General features: G+C 45.8%; 1 protein-coding gene across 1 annotated transcript; it reads left to right on the top strand.

The window, feature by feature from the left end:
- Positions 1–2499: 2499 nt before the first annotated feature.
- Positions 2500–13707, top strand: LOC311157959 (ras-like protein family member 11A-like). The gene is made up of 4 exons (XM_084213039.1): positions 2500–2757; positions 4113–4169; positions 6407–6489; positions 11274–13707. The coding sequence occupies exons 1-4, from the start codon at positions 2613–2615 to the stop codon at positions 11739–11741; spliced, it is 753 nt and encodes a 250-aa protein (XP_084069165.1). The 5' UTR covers positions 2500–2612; the 3' UTR covers positions 11742–13707.
- Positions 13708–14852: the final 1145 nt, after the last annotated feature.

The raw sequence follows: 14852 nt of genomic DNA, 5'->3' as shown, positions 1-14852 counted from the left end.
CCAACATGCAGCATTTGTTTTAAGCAACCAGAAGCCCTCAGAGCTGCCAAAAGCAGCAGTTTGACATTTCCTGCAGCACTGCTGTCTCATTCCTACCCCCACACATCCCCTCTCCCGTGTCAGCAGCAGATCCAGCCCTGCAAGCACATGGAGCAGCTTCCCTGCCCCTCCTCACACAGCAGCAGCTGCTCCTTGCCCCTGCTTGGGACTCCTGATTTTTGAGTGCCACATCCAAGCTCAGCATCCTTTGAGCACAGTTTGCATTCTTTGTGCCTGCCTCACATTCATCCAGGCCAAAGCTCACCCTCCATGTGCCTCTGACTCCCTTTGTGTTCCTCAGCACCACATTTGGTTACCCAAAATGATTTTAACTATTTTTTTTTTCAGTTGAATGTGCCTCCCTCTTGAAGCAAGCCAGCAGAACTGTTTTCTTCTAGGAATGTCTTTGCCTGTATAGAATATTCTTCATGGTCGTTCTGAACTTATCTGGCTTTTTTTTCCTGGGCTGGAGCTCTTCTGGCCACCTAGAAGCTGACAGATCTATGACTGTTTGGTTTTGGAGGAGGACTATTGTGATGAATGGTTTTATATTACTCACTAACATATGCTTTTAATAGCAAATGGGAACAAAGGTTCCAGCACTCAAAGAGGCAGACAGTGACTTACTGCTGCTAACTAATCCCAAATTTATCACTGTCCTGCTCAATAACACATTTCAAAGTGCTGCCCTATTAATTGACCACAAGACTTTGAGCTTTTTTCCTATTCCTCCTCTAATTTTGTCTCTTCTTACAAAACTAGTGTGAGATCAAAGCACCCCGGTAAAGAAATTTCCTGGAAAAGATTTTGTTTTTCTCAGTGTTTTGCAAAAATCTGGAAGCAAATTGACACTGGAAGATTTGCAAACCATTCCCACAGGAGCCATGTCCCAAAAGACAGAGGATCCAGCAGCTCCCTCCCAGTTCCCTGAGCTGCATCAACCTCCAGACTCTTCTTGCTCCTCTTCATCAGCTGCCAGCATGGTCAAAGGAGAACGCTGGGAGCTTGCAGAGCATCACTGCACAAACACTGCTGCACAATGAGGTTTCAGGGGGAAACAGAACCTTGGAAATGGGACATGTCTATAAATCTTGAGATTCTTGTGCTGATTTCACTGCACAGCTGAGCCCCAGGGCTGGATTTTCCCCAGGCTAGTTCATATCCTGTGAAGATGCTGGTGTGGAAACTGGGATGGGTGCTTTGGGAAGGGGCAGTGATCCAGAGCCCTGCCCGGATTTCCCATCCCCTGGCAGCCCAGGCTGGCTCTGGAGCCTGCTGGGGAGGGCTCAGGTGTGTGCTGCGGGTCAGAGCTGAGCCGTGAGAGCTGCTGGGCACACAGAGCCTTTTTGGTGGCTGCAGCCTCTCCAGAGTGAGCCAAGCCCACCTCCTGCCTGCACAGAATCTGCATCCCCAGGTCTCCAAGAGCCTTGGGAGTTTATCTTGCTCTCCATTCCCATCCACATCTCCCACACAGCCTGACAGAGTCCATGTCCCAGCCTCGCCTCTGCTCCCTTCTGAGAAGCCTTCCAAAGATGAATGCTCCAACTGCACTATTTTTTAAAGTTTAATTTACATCTGTTTCGTATTATTTGCAGTTCTGCTTTATCTGGGTCACTCCCTCCCCAGTGTTCTTCCCTCCCTGCTATCCCAGAGAGCTGAGAGCTGATTGTAGCCAGTGTTCAGTTCAGGCTGTCATCCCACAGACCCCGCCAGCTGCCCTATAACCCCACAGTCAGTTTTCCTAGAGAAGCCATTCTCTCCTCATTCTTCCCTCTGGAAGCCGCCCAGCCCCAGTCTGTCAGCAGCCCCAAATTCCCTTCCCCGCGTTTGCAGAGCCCGCAGCGTCCCACCCCAACGCTGCCTACCGCCCTTCAGTACTCACAAAACACCAGATCAAATGTATCCCGGGGGATTCACGGGATGTCAGCTGGGATTTTGGAATATCCCACAGCTGCCCGAAAGCTCTGAGGGGGGTTGGAAATGTTTATTATCCTGAAGAGCGGGGTGCCACGGGCTGCGGGGCAGCACACAATGGAGGGCGCGGGGAGAACAACAGAGCGCGGGGCTGGGGCCGCGCAAAGGGCCAAGGACCCGGACAGGCAGAACCGGCTTATTCACAGCCGAATTAGAGCAGAGCACGGCCGTGACCGCGCCGCACTCCAAGCGCTCCCGTGACGGCTGCAAAGCCCCAAAATCTGGGTTTTAGCAGGCGGCCGGGGCAGCGCACGGAGCAGGCCCGGGGAGGGCCGTGAGGGGAGGGCCGTGAGGGGCGGCAGGCGCGGCCCGCTCGGGGCCGGGGCAGGAATGTCCCGCTGCCCTCGCCATTGGCTGCGGGCTGCCGGAGTCAGCTTTCACGGGGGCCGATCAAAAAGTTCCCCTCGGCTCTGCGAAGCCGCTGTCTGAGCCGAGGCAGCGGCTGCGGGAGGCCGGGCGCTCTCGCGTTCCTCGGGAGAACGCCTGCGGTGGGATGAGAGCGCTTCCCGCTGCCGGGAGAGCCGGGCGAGGACGGGCGGCGCGGAGCCGCGCTGCTGCTTTTCTCCCGCAGCCCGGGCTGAGCAGCCATCCCTTCTGGCATGCTTCTCATCCCTGAGCACACGATGTCTCAGTACTCCACCAACTTCCTGCTGCTGCCCATCCCGGAGTACCCCGTGCTGGACTGCGCGCCCAACAAAATCATCAAGCTGGTGGTGCTGGGCGGCAGCGGCGTGGGCAAGACAGGTAAGGCACAGGTGTGTGCCCCGCTTTTTCCTTCTCCCTTCGCTGCCAGACACACCCGAACTAGCGAAATTTACCGCAGCTTAACTATTTCAATTTGCTTTTCTTTTTCTTTTTTTTTTTTTTTTTTAAGAAAAGGCGCAGGAGAATTTGTAAGATTTGCTGTGGATGTGTGAGAAGCCGTGTGTGAGAAGCCAACATGAGCCAACAGCGAGTTTTGTGCTCACAGAGGCTCCTAGCTGCTCTTGTGCAAATTATTTAACTATACCTAAATTTCCACACCCCAAAAGGTGGCTTTTATCCTCCTGCTGTAAGTGTTTTATGCTCTGCAGACAAATCACAGCGTACAAGATGTGTCTTTATTATTCTCCAAAGGAGAGGGGAAGAAAAGAGGGTAAAGAGAGCATTGTTGAATATCTGGTCCATGATTTCAGGAATTATGAAAAGCAGATTGATTTATTACATCTGTGGTTCCACGGGATTCAGCAAAATGTTTGTTTTGGCTTTGAAGCAGCCACATCTTCATATTATTTTTAAATAGTTTCTTGAAGACAGCTGCACAGGCAATTTCATTTAATGGTGTTAAAAGATGACCCAGTACCACTGAGAAAAATTATTGCTTGAAATGAAATTTATTATAAAATAATGTTGCATGCAGAATAAGACATTTTATTTAACTCGTAATTAAGTGTTGTTGCAAGTTACTAGGAATCTACTGAGATCAAGGCACCACAGGAATATAAGTTACTGTTGCCATGATGGGATTTAAATGTTTTATGCAGAAAACGGAAAATGTTCTTATCAAAGAGTTTAAGAAAGCAGCTCAGGTTAAGGTGAATAAGAAGCCAGGGTGCTCCAGCATGACCCAAGGGTGCAGAGCACATGGAGTTTGTTTGCTGGGTGTGATTAGATATCACTAATGGGTTTTGTGAGAGGTTTTAAGGCTGGAAAGAACCATTCCATCCATCAGCCTCACTTCTTGCATGACAGAAAATGCTTAAATTTGGATTAGCTGCAGTCTACTGGCTTATTACTCTTCTCCTAAATTATTTCAGAGCAAAGGACAGATTGTTTTACCTGCAGTCACAGAGAAACAACCTCCTGAATCCCAGGGCTCATTTCCAACACAAGCTGTGAGAAACTGAGCTGTGAAAAACTCTGTGTTGGGCATCCCAGGCTGGCCCCAGATCTTTGTCTGTGGGAGTTCAGAGCAGCACTTGCAGAGCAACATGTGAGCAATGCAGAGATTACCCTGGTTTCAGTGAGACTCCTTCCTGCAGGAGATGCCTCAGGAGCTGTGCAGGATGGCTCAGGGCTCTCTCTCACTAAGGACCCACCTTTCTGTCCTTGTTTTGCAGCCCTGGTCGTGCGCTTCCTCACAAAGAGATTTATTGGGGACTATGAAGCCAACACTGGTGAGTTCTGCTCTCCCCAGCAGCACTGCAGGGAGCTGGGAAAGAAATCCTCTCTGGTTTGTGGCTGGTGCATGTTACAGGGAAGCCAAGTGGTGTTAGATGTCCATAAGGTGCATATTTTCAGTTAATAGCCTTGAGCTATGAAAGCAATAAATCAAAGGCTCATTATTTATGATCCTTTCAGCTGTTTTTTTTTCCTCAAGTTGATGGAAAAGGATCAGAGTAAAAGGTTTGCTTGGAGACAACACAGGCTCAAGGAACAGCCTACACATCAACTAAACCATGGAAACCCAATGCTGCTCCCCCTGCAACCCCAGGGAAGGCAGAGGAATTCTGAGGAGTGTAAATGCAGTTCAGAACCTTTTCTGTGCATTCCCCTTATTTCAGGGGCTATTATAACCAGGGAAACCTTGAAATTGAAACCTTCTCTCCATAAGACAGGCAAAGCAACCATTCATTCCTTGTTTAATCCAGAGGGTGTGTTCCTGTCAACTGTTCCAGTCAAACGCTGGCTGATTTGGCCAGTGTTGTAGGATGGATCCGTGTACCCCCCATGCCCACCCCTACTGCACACCCCATATATTGGCCACCTCACAGTTTTGGGGTGAAAGTGGGCAGAATTCAGAAAATGCTTCACTTTGGAGATGCTTGCTGAACTCAGGATAAAGAGGGAGCAGCACAAGACACCTTTGATCTGAGGAAATGCACTCTGAAAGCTCCTCCTTCCAGCTCCCCCTCCCTGACCCCGAGTAACCCTGATGCTTGGCTGCACTTTTGCTCCTTTTCTGCTGTCACCTCTTCTCTGGGAGGTTGTACATCAAGTGAGAGCTGGGAGCTGTGCAGTGATTGCTGCCAGAGCAGTGCTGGGAGCCACATGCTTTTCCCATTAAGCTCCCAGGCCCATGGCCATGCTGCAGGAGGGGTGAATATTCCAGCAGTAAGGACCAGGTGGCAGTGATTGCCCTTGGGGTCACTCAGCCCTGCTTGTCCTTGTGCCAGGCATCACTGGGCAGAGCAGGGGCAGCACCTGCTCTTTGTTCTGCAGGGCATCATGGAATGGGACCATGGGGCTGTCTGGTCTTGGTGCAGGTGTGCAGTGTCTTCTCATAAAACCACCTTTACACCTTTAAATCAGGGCTGGTTTTAAATACAAACCAAATCCCACCAGGGCTGGATCCCCTCACAGCATTAAACCACAACATGATAATGTGGGATTCAGTGCTGAATTTTCTTTGTGCTGAAAATGCTCTGTGAGCTGAGGCTCTTTTCCACTGGAATAAAATTACTTGTTTCCTTGAAACAAAGCTGATTTTCAGAAGTGAGGGCATTACTGTCACTAGCTGGGCTCCCTGTTAATGTGAATTCCTTGCTCCCCAGTGGGTGGATTTCTCCACATCTGACATTGTTCTGGAGGCAGCAGTGACAATTGTACTGGGGCAGGACAGAAGGGCTGTACACAACAGCTGTGGATTAGCATTTCATCACAGCCCCACGTGACTTAAGTTCTAAAGAAAAATGATGATGACAGCCACCTCTGAAGCTGTCCTTGTCACAACCACAGAGAGTTCACAAGATCAAGACTTAAATTTTCATTGTCATTTACCTCAGCTACAGTAACAAAGTTCAAGCCCAGGATAGCAGTGGTTAGATCAGGCCCAAGTGAGTAGAACTGGCACTTGGCTGTGAATATGTGTCCTCCAGATTAACCAAAGTCAGGTTTAAAGTGTCCAGTCTTTGGGGATTTCAACCAAGCTCTAAATCACACAAACCCCAAAGAACACCTGGGGGATTTGTGTACAGTCACTCACTCTGTGTCCAAAACTGGAGCACTTTTTTAAAGGCATTCAGAAAAATGCAGTAGGAAACACTCCTTTCACCAACCCCACCTGGATGTCTTTGTGATTATAAAAGTGAACTGCACTTCTGTTCAAAGTTGACAGTATGGACTGGAAACCTGAGTGGGATTGATGTGCCCACTTGGAGTGTGTGACTCAATCCTGAGTGGCCCTTCCCAGCCCCCAGGCTGGCTGTGCCTTCAGGAGATGTCCCCACACAGCAAACACAGCCCCACTCTGCTGAGCAAACAGCCACACAAACACTCCAGGCCAGTCTCTTTCCTACAGGCAGCTCCACATCCTGACCCTCAAAGCTCTGGATTTCCACAGTCCCATTTTACCTTTCCTTTGTCATTTTGCTTCCCTGGTACAGTCCTGACTGACATCTTCCTTCTCCCCCAGGTGCTTTGTATTCCAGGAAGTTCACCATAGATGGGGAGCAGATCTCTCTGCAGGTGCAGGACACTCCCTTTGTCTCATTGGAGGTAAAACAACTGCTCTGTGCTTTTCAACACACTTCTGTCTTATGTTTATTGCCAGCACTTCCATCTGTAATTAACTCTGCTTAGCAGCAGGAAAATACCTGGGCTCAAACCCAAGACTAATCAAGGTACCTTAAACTCCACCAAAATGAGCTCTTGAAGGTGTTAAATCAAGCTCCTTCAGGAGTAAGCCAAAATTAAAACAATTTTATTTCCAACACATTGCTAAACAGCAGTAAAATCACAGTCTGGTTCCCTCCTGCCAACAGCTTCATTATTTTATTTTCTGTCAAGTGGTTTCTGTCCCTGCATGGCAGGAAAGCCACCTGCCCAGAGGCCCAGCTGGCTCAGCTTGGACCTTCCTCCCCACCCAAAGTCTCTCAGATTTAGAGAAGTGTTTCTTTCCAAGGGGCCAGGCTTCACAGCAGCTGTCATTTCCAGCTATGGTGCTTTGCCCTGCTTTCCTTACTCTGGTTTTAAATGTAATTAATTTCTTTTTTTTTAAGGTGTTAGCATTTATCACACTCCTTTTTCTATCAGTGTTCTAGATGATATTAATGACCTTTTCCAATCTTAATGATTCTATAATTTTATTGTGATATTAAAGACCTTTTCCAATCTTAATGATTTCATGATTCTGTTACATTCTAGATTTCATATTCTACCAGAAACCTGTTTCTAGAAATATTTTTCCAAGCAGGATTTATGCTGTCTCTCCTTGAAGATCTGCTTCACGTACAGAACAAGAGGATGAAAATAGTGTCAAAGCAACAGGAAATGTAGTAAAATTTGAGGTTACATGAATGGTGGAAATCTTATTAGTTCCTACAGAACAGCAGAGATTTCATGATAAAATCAGGTATTCTCATTGCACCACCAAGCTTGAACTTCTAGGTGTGGCCTTAACCTCAGACTAGACTTAGATTTGGCCAATATATGTTAGGATGGGAACACCACTCTCTCTCTCGTGTGCCAGGCTGCCCTGGACAGCTCTGCACCCTTGTTTTACCTGCACAGAGCCACCTGTGCATCTCTGTGCCATGGGACTCTTCCACCCTGAATTCACAGAAGGGAATAAGCAAAGCTCCAATTTCCAAAGTTCCATTTCCAGCCTCTCTGCCTGGGAGTGGGAAAGCTTTGATACAATCCCACTCTGCTGAGCTGGGTGCACAGAGCAGAGGGCAGCAGCCCTCGTCTGCTCTGCACACTCAGAAGCAAACAAAAGCTGCAGTGGAAGCTCTCCAAATATTCAAGTGGGATTTACCAGCACAAAGGCCTTGCCAGCTTGTCCTGCAGAGAGGAGCTGGGGGGTGACTGGGCACCACTGGGATTGCCTGATAAACACTGAACAAAGGGAATCCCCTCTCTCTACTGTCCCATGGAAAAGGGAAGGATTGGAATAATTTAACTCCTGTTTTCAGACCACATAGATGCTCTTTTACTGTTTAAAGCTGTGTCCTACAGTCCAGTGACCCCAGAGCTGCACAAAATTTAGTCAAGCCTAGAGCTGAGGTTGCTTAGTCAGAAATTTTTTAAAATTAGTTAGAAAGGAGTTTCATTTTCTTTGTCCCAGTCCAAGGTCTGTGCTGTTCCAAGATCTCCCACAGAAACCCTTATTTCCCCCTGTGTCTGTTGCCTTCAATAATTGAAGGGACAGAACAGGTTAAGACGGAGAAAGGGCTGGATTTTTTATTAAAATCCTTAAGGAAGAGAGTTTCCTGCACTCTGCAGGCTGAGTACAGTGTTCCAGGAAGAAATCATGTGGAAACCCTCAGGATTCAAGCCCCCAGAAATGTGAAATTGTAAGAGAGAAACAGAAGCAGATGAGTGGTTTTGTTGGGTGATTCATTGCTGCTTGGCCTATACACTGCAAAAGCCTGTGTGTTTCAAAATTCATTCTGGAGCAGAGATTTCCATTTAAAAAGTAGCCCATTAACCTTTGATTTCCTGAATAAAGCATTCCACTTGGGATTATCCATCCATCCATCTCACTGCTGGGTGGGCCTAGCTGAAGTGAGGGAGAATTTCTGCTCTTAGGGCTCTCTGAATGTGCACCTTCTGCAAACCCATTTTCAAAGCTTGCCAGTGCAATTAGTTCCTTTTTTTTTTTTTTTGCCATGAAAGGGTTGTGCTGGTGAAAAGAGGCTTCCAGGACATGGAGAGTGGCTAATTATCCCCAGACTGGCTACAACCCAGACCCCAACAGTGCAAATTGCCCTTCTTCCCACAGCCTGCCCCAGCCTGGCTGGAGTTCATTCTCATTAACCTTTCCAACAAGGTTCCCATCCTGCTGGGGAGGATCCCTCTGCATCATTCTGCTTTGGGGTTTGAGGGGTTTGGGGAGGAATGATAAGAGCAGCTGATAACCAATGTCAGGCTTTAGCTGTGAGCTGGCAAGGACAAAGAACCTCAAGGTGTGATGAGCCAGTGTCTCTGAGGGCAATAATGAAATATTTACAAAGGGCACTTGACTGGCAGAACTCCTGGGGAAAACTTTAGGCCTAATTTACACTCTGATCCTTCAGAAATTCTGCTTCCTCCTCCTCACAGAAGAGCTTGTCAGTAGTTTCTTCTTTTACTGTCTGATCTACCAGAAGGAAACTGATCATTTTACTCGTTTTCTACCTCTGCTCTCTGAAGTTAGGCTTTATCATTCATGTTTAGGTCTAAATAAAAGTGATCTGTTTGGGGAGAGTGCTGAGCACTAAATTCTGTTAGAATTAATGTGAATGGCAGATATGTGCTCTATAGATTAATAGATAATGGAATGTGCTTTCTATTAGTCTTACTGAAGCTGATGGAAATTTCTTGGGTAGAATTTAGCAACAATAATAAAAAATTGAGCACTCTATTTATGATGTTGAACTCCCCTTAAAATACACAATTTCTACCAGCTTTATGAAGAGCTGTACACAGAATATGCTTGTTATATAAAATATAAATAAAGGATATTAAAAAAGGATAGGATAAAGGATATTTTAAAAAATTACAATGTTGCAGAAATGCAATATTGACAGGAGTGACAGTTCTTCCAAAGCAAGCAGGCTGCAGCAGGGATCTCCCTCTCTGGCTGGGTTATCCCTGTCCTAGCAGGATAACAAAGAGGAGAGGATTAGCTGGAAATAGCTTCATCCTGACAAGTGAGCTGGTCTCTTTTCATGCCCACGGTGCTGTATTCAGCTTTGTAGGCCCAGAGCTGGTGGTTCTTGGGGCTCTAAATAGGAGGGGTGATGGACTCAAGAAATGTGTGACCAGAAAAAAAATGATATGAACCCATCACTGCTCCACAAATTACCAATGAGGTTTCAGCTGATTTTCAGTTCCAGTCATTAGTTCTTGGTAACCAATTGCTTTTTTTCAAAAGAACTTTGCCTCTGACTATCTGGAGACCTGCAAGGCAGGAAAACCTGACAGGCTTCACCTAACAGAGTTAGTGAGAGCCTCTGTCCATGGAGACATTGAATAAAGAATTGAAAAAGCCCTAAATGTCACCTGGGGGGACAACAGTTCACTTGTCATGCTGTGACAAACCTGGTGGAATTTTAGTGCTCTTACTGTGCCTATCACAGTTTTTTTCCATAATAAGAGAATGAGTTTCCAACTGGCTGGGGAGAAGAGAATTCAAAAGTAACTTTTCAAAGCAGTATTTTGGCTTTTCTCTTCAAACAATTTGCTCTGACCCCTCTCCACTCCCCATTACTGCTTTTCTGCAGTATGGGATGAGAGAATCAGGGAATCAGTGAGGTTGGAAAAGGACGAATGAGTCCAACCCATGACTGAGCCCCACCTTGCACTGAATGCCACATTCCTTGGACACCTCCAGGGATGGGGACTCCAAACCTCCCTGGGCAGCCCCTGCCAATGCTTGACCACCCTTTCCATGGAGAAACTCCTCCTGATATCCAACCTAAACCTCCCCTGGTGCAGTGATGTGTTTCCTCTTGTTCTGTTCCTGGGAGTAGAGCCTGGCCCACACTTGGCTACAGTGACCAGGTGTGGATGCAACAGCCTGGTCAGAGAGCGAGAAAATGGGTTTTGTTTTCCCACTGTGGACTTGTGAGACTTTTTAGGGAGTTGTAGAAACGATGGTAACTTGTTAGTATAAACAACCTGTAGGTGGTATTTTTCTGTCCTTCTGTTCATGAGAAGGATGCTTTGTTAGTTAGCCAGTCAAGTAGAATGTGTTGAATCTGCCTATAAAAGGGAGGGTTTTTTGTATTAAATGCTCTTCTCCTGCAAACCAGCCTTTGAGTGAATTTGTGTCATTTCTGGCTTAATGGTGACAACCAGGTCCCACCAGAATCTTCTTTTTTCTGTTGTCATCTCATTGCAGGGGTTCCATACTACTGTCTCCTTATCACAAAAGTTTCACAACTTCTCAGTGTTTCTCCTGGGCAGCTCCTCAGAGCACTGGCTCTTTCTTCTTCACAAAGCAGCCAACTGACTCCAGTTCCCTTCCCAACCACTCACCCCACTCTTTTATAGCACCCTTCTTCCCATTGCTTACAGCTGTGGCCTGCTAAAGTCAGGCCTGTTCCTCCTCTTTGATAATTGGCCCAGCTGTAACTCCTTAGGGGTAAGATTACTTTCCACACCATCTTTATTTTTTTCTATTCTATCCCCCTACTTTTCTCCAGGCTGGACAAGCCAGCACAGTGCTACCAACACCGTGAATTTCCCTGGTACCTCCAGAGAGGTTTCTGGGAGTCCATTAACAAACAGTCCCGTGCTCAAATCCAGCTCTGTCTGGGGCTGATTCCTGATGTGCAAATCCCCTTGTTTTGCAGGATGACACGGACATCATCTGCTGCCAGGAGCAGATAAACCGCTCCATCTACTGGGCCGACGGCTTCGTCTTCGTGTTCTCCATCACGGACTACGAGAGCTTCCGCCTGCTGCGCCCGCTGCACCAGCACATCCGCAGGATCCACCCCAACGCCAACATCCCCCTGCTGCTCATGGCCAACAAGGGCGACCTGCTGCGGGCCAGGCAGGTCTCCTCCAAGGAGGGGCTGCAGCTGGCCAGCGAGCTGGGCGGCACCTACTGCGAGGTGTCGGCGCGGGAGAGCTGCGAGGGCGTGCACGAGGCCTTCCAGCAGCTGTGCCAGGAGCTCAGCAGGAGCAGCAGCAGCTGCAACGGCGAGAAGAGGAGAGGTCTCCACCTGGTGCGGCCCAAGTCGCCCAACATGCAGGACTTGAAGAGGCGTTTGAAGCAGGCTCTGACTTCCAAAGGCAAATCTGCCACCACGCTCTGATGCCCCCGCCCGGAATTGTGTTCTGGAGGCCTGGGTAAAAAGGCAACGAGCTGGGAAAAAGGGGCATCAGTTCAGCCATCAGGTTGTGAGAGAGACTCTCAGGTCCTGTGAGAGACTCTTTTGTTTGGTCTTCACACCTTCCTCAAAAAGCCCCTGCTCGTTCAGCAAAGGAACTCGCTGAATTTGCTCTCTGGGACAAGGATTTCAAAACTGTGGTTTTGAAATCGTCCCATATTCATTCTATCTTTTTATTTCTTTTTGGAAAGGGGTGCAGTCAAATATCTTGGTGTTAAAAAGTGGGTTTTGTTAATGAGAATAATGAAATCCTACTTTTAAGAGATGTGACTCCCTTGGAGATGGTTGTGGTCCCAAACACAGACAGTGAATTACAGCAGGGCATGAGGAGAGTGATGGGAGCTGTACTGAGCAAGAAAAATGGACCAGATCTGCTTCAGTGCAAGACTGGAAAATAAATGAATTAACTCATTTATAAGAAGAGCATAAATAGTGAAAACTAATAATTGAAAGAAAGAGTTCTGAGCAATGGGGAGAGATTTGTTCATATGCAAATTTAAGCCTTACGGTGTCTCTTTAAAGGGAGATTTTTTTAAAAATCCCTATTTTTTTCAGATTATTTTTGTTTAAAAGCACAGTGACTGCTTCTGAAGGTGATTATATGGTCTAAATACAAACTTGTGGCAGCGTTCTGTAGTCAGTTTCTCCATGGCATTTCTCATTTTTCTGAAGGTTTCTTACATGGCAAAAGGGAAAAATAGATCAGAGTGGTTTAAAACCTGCCAAAAAATGGGCTTCACTGATCAAGACCAAGGAGGTCACCTAAAACTCTTAATTTTTTTTCCCCAGACTAGTTAGACTTCAAGTTCAAAACGCTTTTAAAAAAACAAAGCCTTCACACGAAACATATTTACATCATTAGGTTGTCCAGGGGTTTTTTAAGAAGAAAAAGTTTTATGATGCCTGAAATTTTTGGCTTTGGGAATTCATTATTTTGTTGTTTGAGTGTTTGTTGTTAAACCCAGGCTTCCCTGAACAGCTCCCAGAGCATCCCAGCCTGTCAGGACAAATCCCAGTGGCAGCGTCTGGTTGTGCCTCAGCACGTCCCAGGATTTGGGGCTGCATCCCATGAACTGATTTATGGAATCAACAACAACACAGGGAGCTGCCAGCACTCTGTTCTCAGTGACATGGGGAGGAACGGGCTTGGACCATGTAAAATTCATGATGCACCAAGCTCCTCTTCAAAGAGAGCAGACGAGCAATTCAAAGAACATGAAATGAAGTCAAGCTCAGTGATTTATACTCAGGGACACTGGAGGGAAACCCGAGTTTGATGGATATGGAAAAACACTCCCAGCTGCAGTTTCATCTGGCAAGACTGAGCTAAATCAACCTTTTCCTCATTAGGAGCAGCAAAAATGGAAATGGAGTCTGATGAGTATTTGTATAGCTCAGGGCTTTAACATGTACTTCGTATTTTTCATTTCCCTATATTAGACAGCTCTAGCCATGATTTTATCACCTGGATTTGCCTTATCTCCAGCTCACTTTCTGTTTTATTTATTGTTTTCCACAGCTGCTCATCTGAGAATGTCTTGTGTTCTGATTCATTTAAGAGTCTTTCATTCCCACAAATGCTTTGCACCTGGTTTTAAATTCAGTTTCAAGTGGTATTAGGAGAGGAAAAGTTGGATCATCCAAAAAGGGACTCAAATTATATCAGGGAATTTTTACTTTGGCTTATGCTTAATTAAAAATTTGGTATTTGAGCAGTTTCATTAATCATCCCAGGCATTCTGGTATTTATGGCATGGAATTTCAATGTTTTAAATTAATAATAGCACTGCTCAAATATTGAATGTGAAATTCAATAACTCAAATATTGAATCTAGAGATTCAATGGCTCAAATATTGGGTCTAAAAATTCAATAACAAGAAATAGAACAGTTTGCAAGACACACAGAAATGGAAGTATTTTTGTGTTGGAAAAATGGTCATCAATTTTGAATAGCAATTAACAATTTTGCCACTCCAGTACTGCATAACAAGGGCTAAATTTGCTGGAGACATATTGCTGACATTGATTTGTTTGCAACTTCCTTCAGCTCAAATCCTTTCTAATTTGGGAAGCAATGTCACCAAAATTCAAACCTGTCAATATTTTAGTTTCATTAGTGATTAATAAAAACATGCAAGGTCTTCCCTCAGTAGTGAATAAAATGGCTTCTTTATGTGTCCCATATTTAAATATTCCTTGTTTACACTGAAATCTATTGTTTTCCCTTCTTACAACCTAAGACTCCCAGCTTTGGAAATATTCCTTATGTAAGGAAATACTCCTTATGCAAATAAGTATTCCCACATTCCTGGGGGGAGGGGGGAGAGGGGAAATCTACATTTTGGCTAAAGCCAAAAAAGAATGAAACATTTAAATCTTCTCTTAGGTATTAACATGTGGCAAACATTTATTCTGCTACAGAAACTTTAGTATTTCCTTTGTTAATTGACCAGGAGTACAAATACTGGTTTCAAGCCAGGACTAACCATCTACAGAAGGCAATAAAGCTCAGTATTTTTATTTGGGGTGCAGCAGTTGAGCCCCAGGACACTTCACTGTGCCCCAGAGGCAAGGCTGAAGGGCAGCACAAAAAGCAGGGAGAAAAGAATGCTATAGAATTAAGTGCCTAAAAATAATCCTGTACGAGATCAAAGTTTAGTCATGTAGAACCTGATCCTGAATTAGAAACTTCAGGCTGCCAGGGGAAAACATCTATTCTACTGAAGGTTTAAAATTAACCCTCTAGAGAGAAAGTACTGACACAAAGTCAAGAGGGGAGAGGGAAAACAAAGATTTGAGTGTGGGGTGATTTTTGGATATCAAAGAAAATTCTCCTCTCAGTTCTATTGATTTAGTCCAGATTAACTCTGCTGGAATCAATACCAACAGCAGTGAACTGTAGAATTCCTTCTTTCAAATTTTTTTCCTCATCCCTCATCATTCTCCTGAGCATTTTAAATCTTTGTGCACCATCTGGTTTTCAAGATGGTTTTACAGCTGGGTTTACTTGGGCACAAAGCAGTTGAGTGATTTGC

Source organism: Fringilla coelebs (genome assembly GCF_963513975.1).
Source record: "Fringilla coelebs genome assembly, chromosome: 11".
NCBI lineage: Eukaryota > Metazoa > Chordata > Aves > Passeriformes > Fringillidae > Fringilla > Fringilla coelebs.
This window is presented reverse-complemented; position numbering and strand designations above follow the sequence as displayed.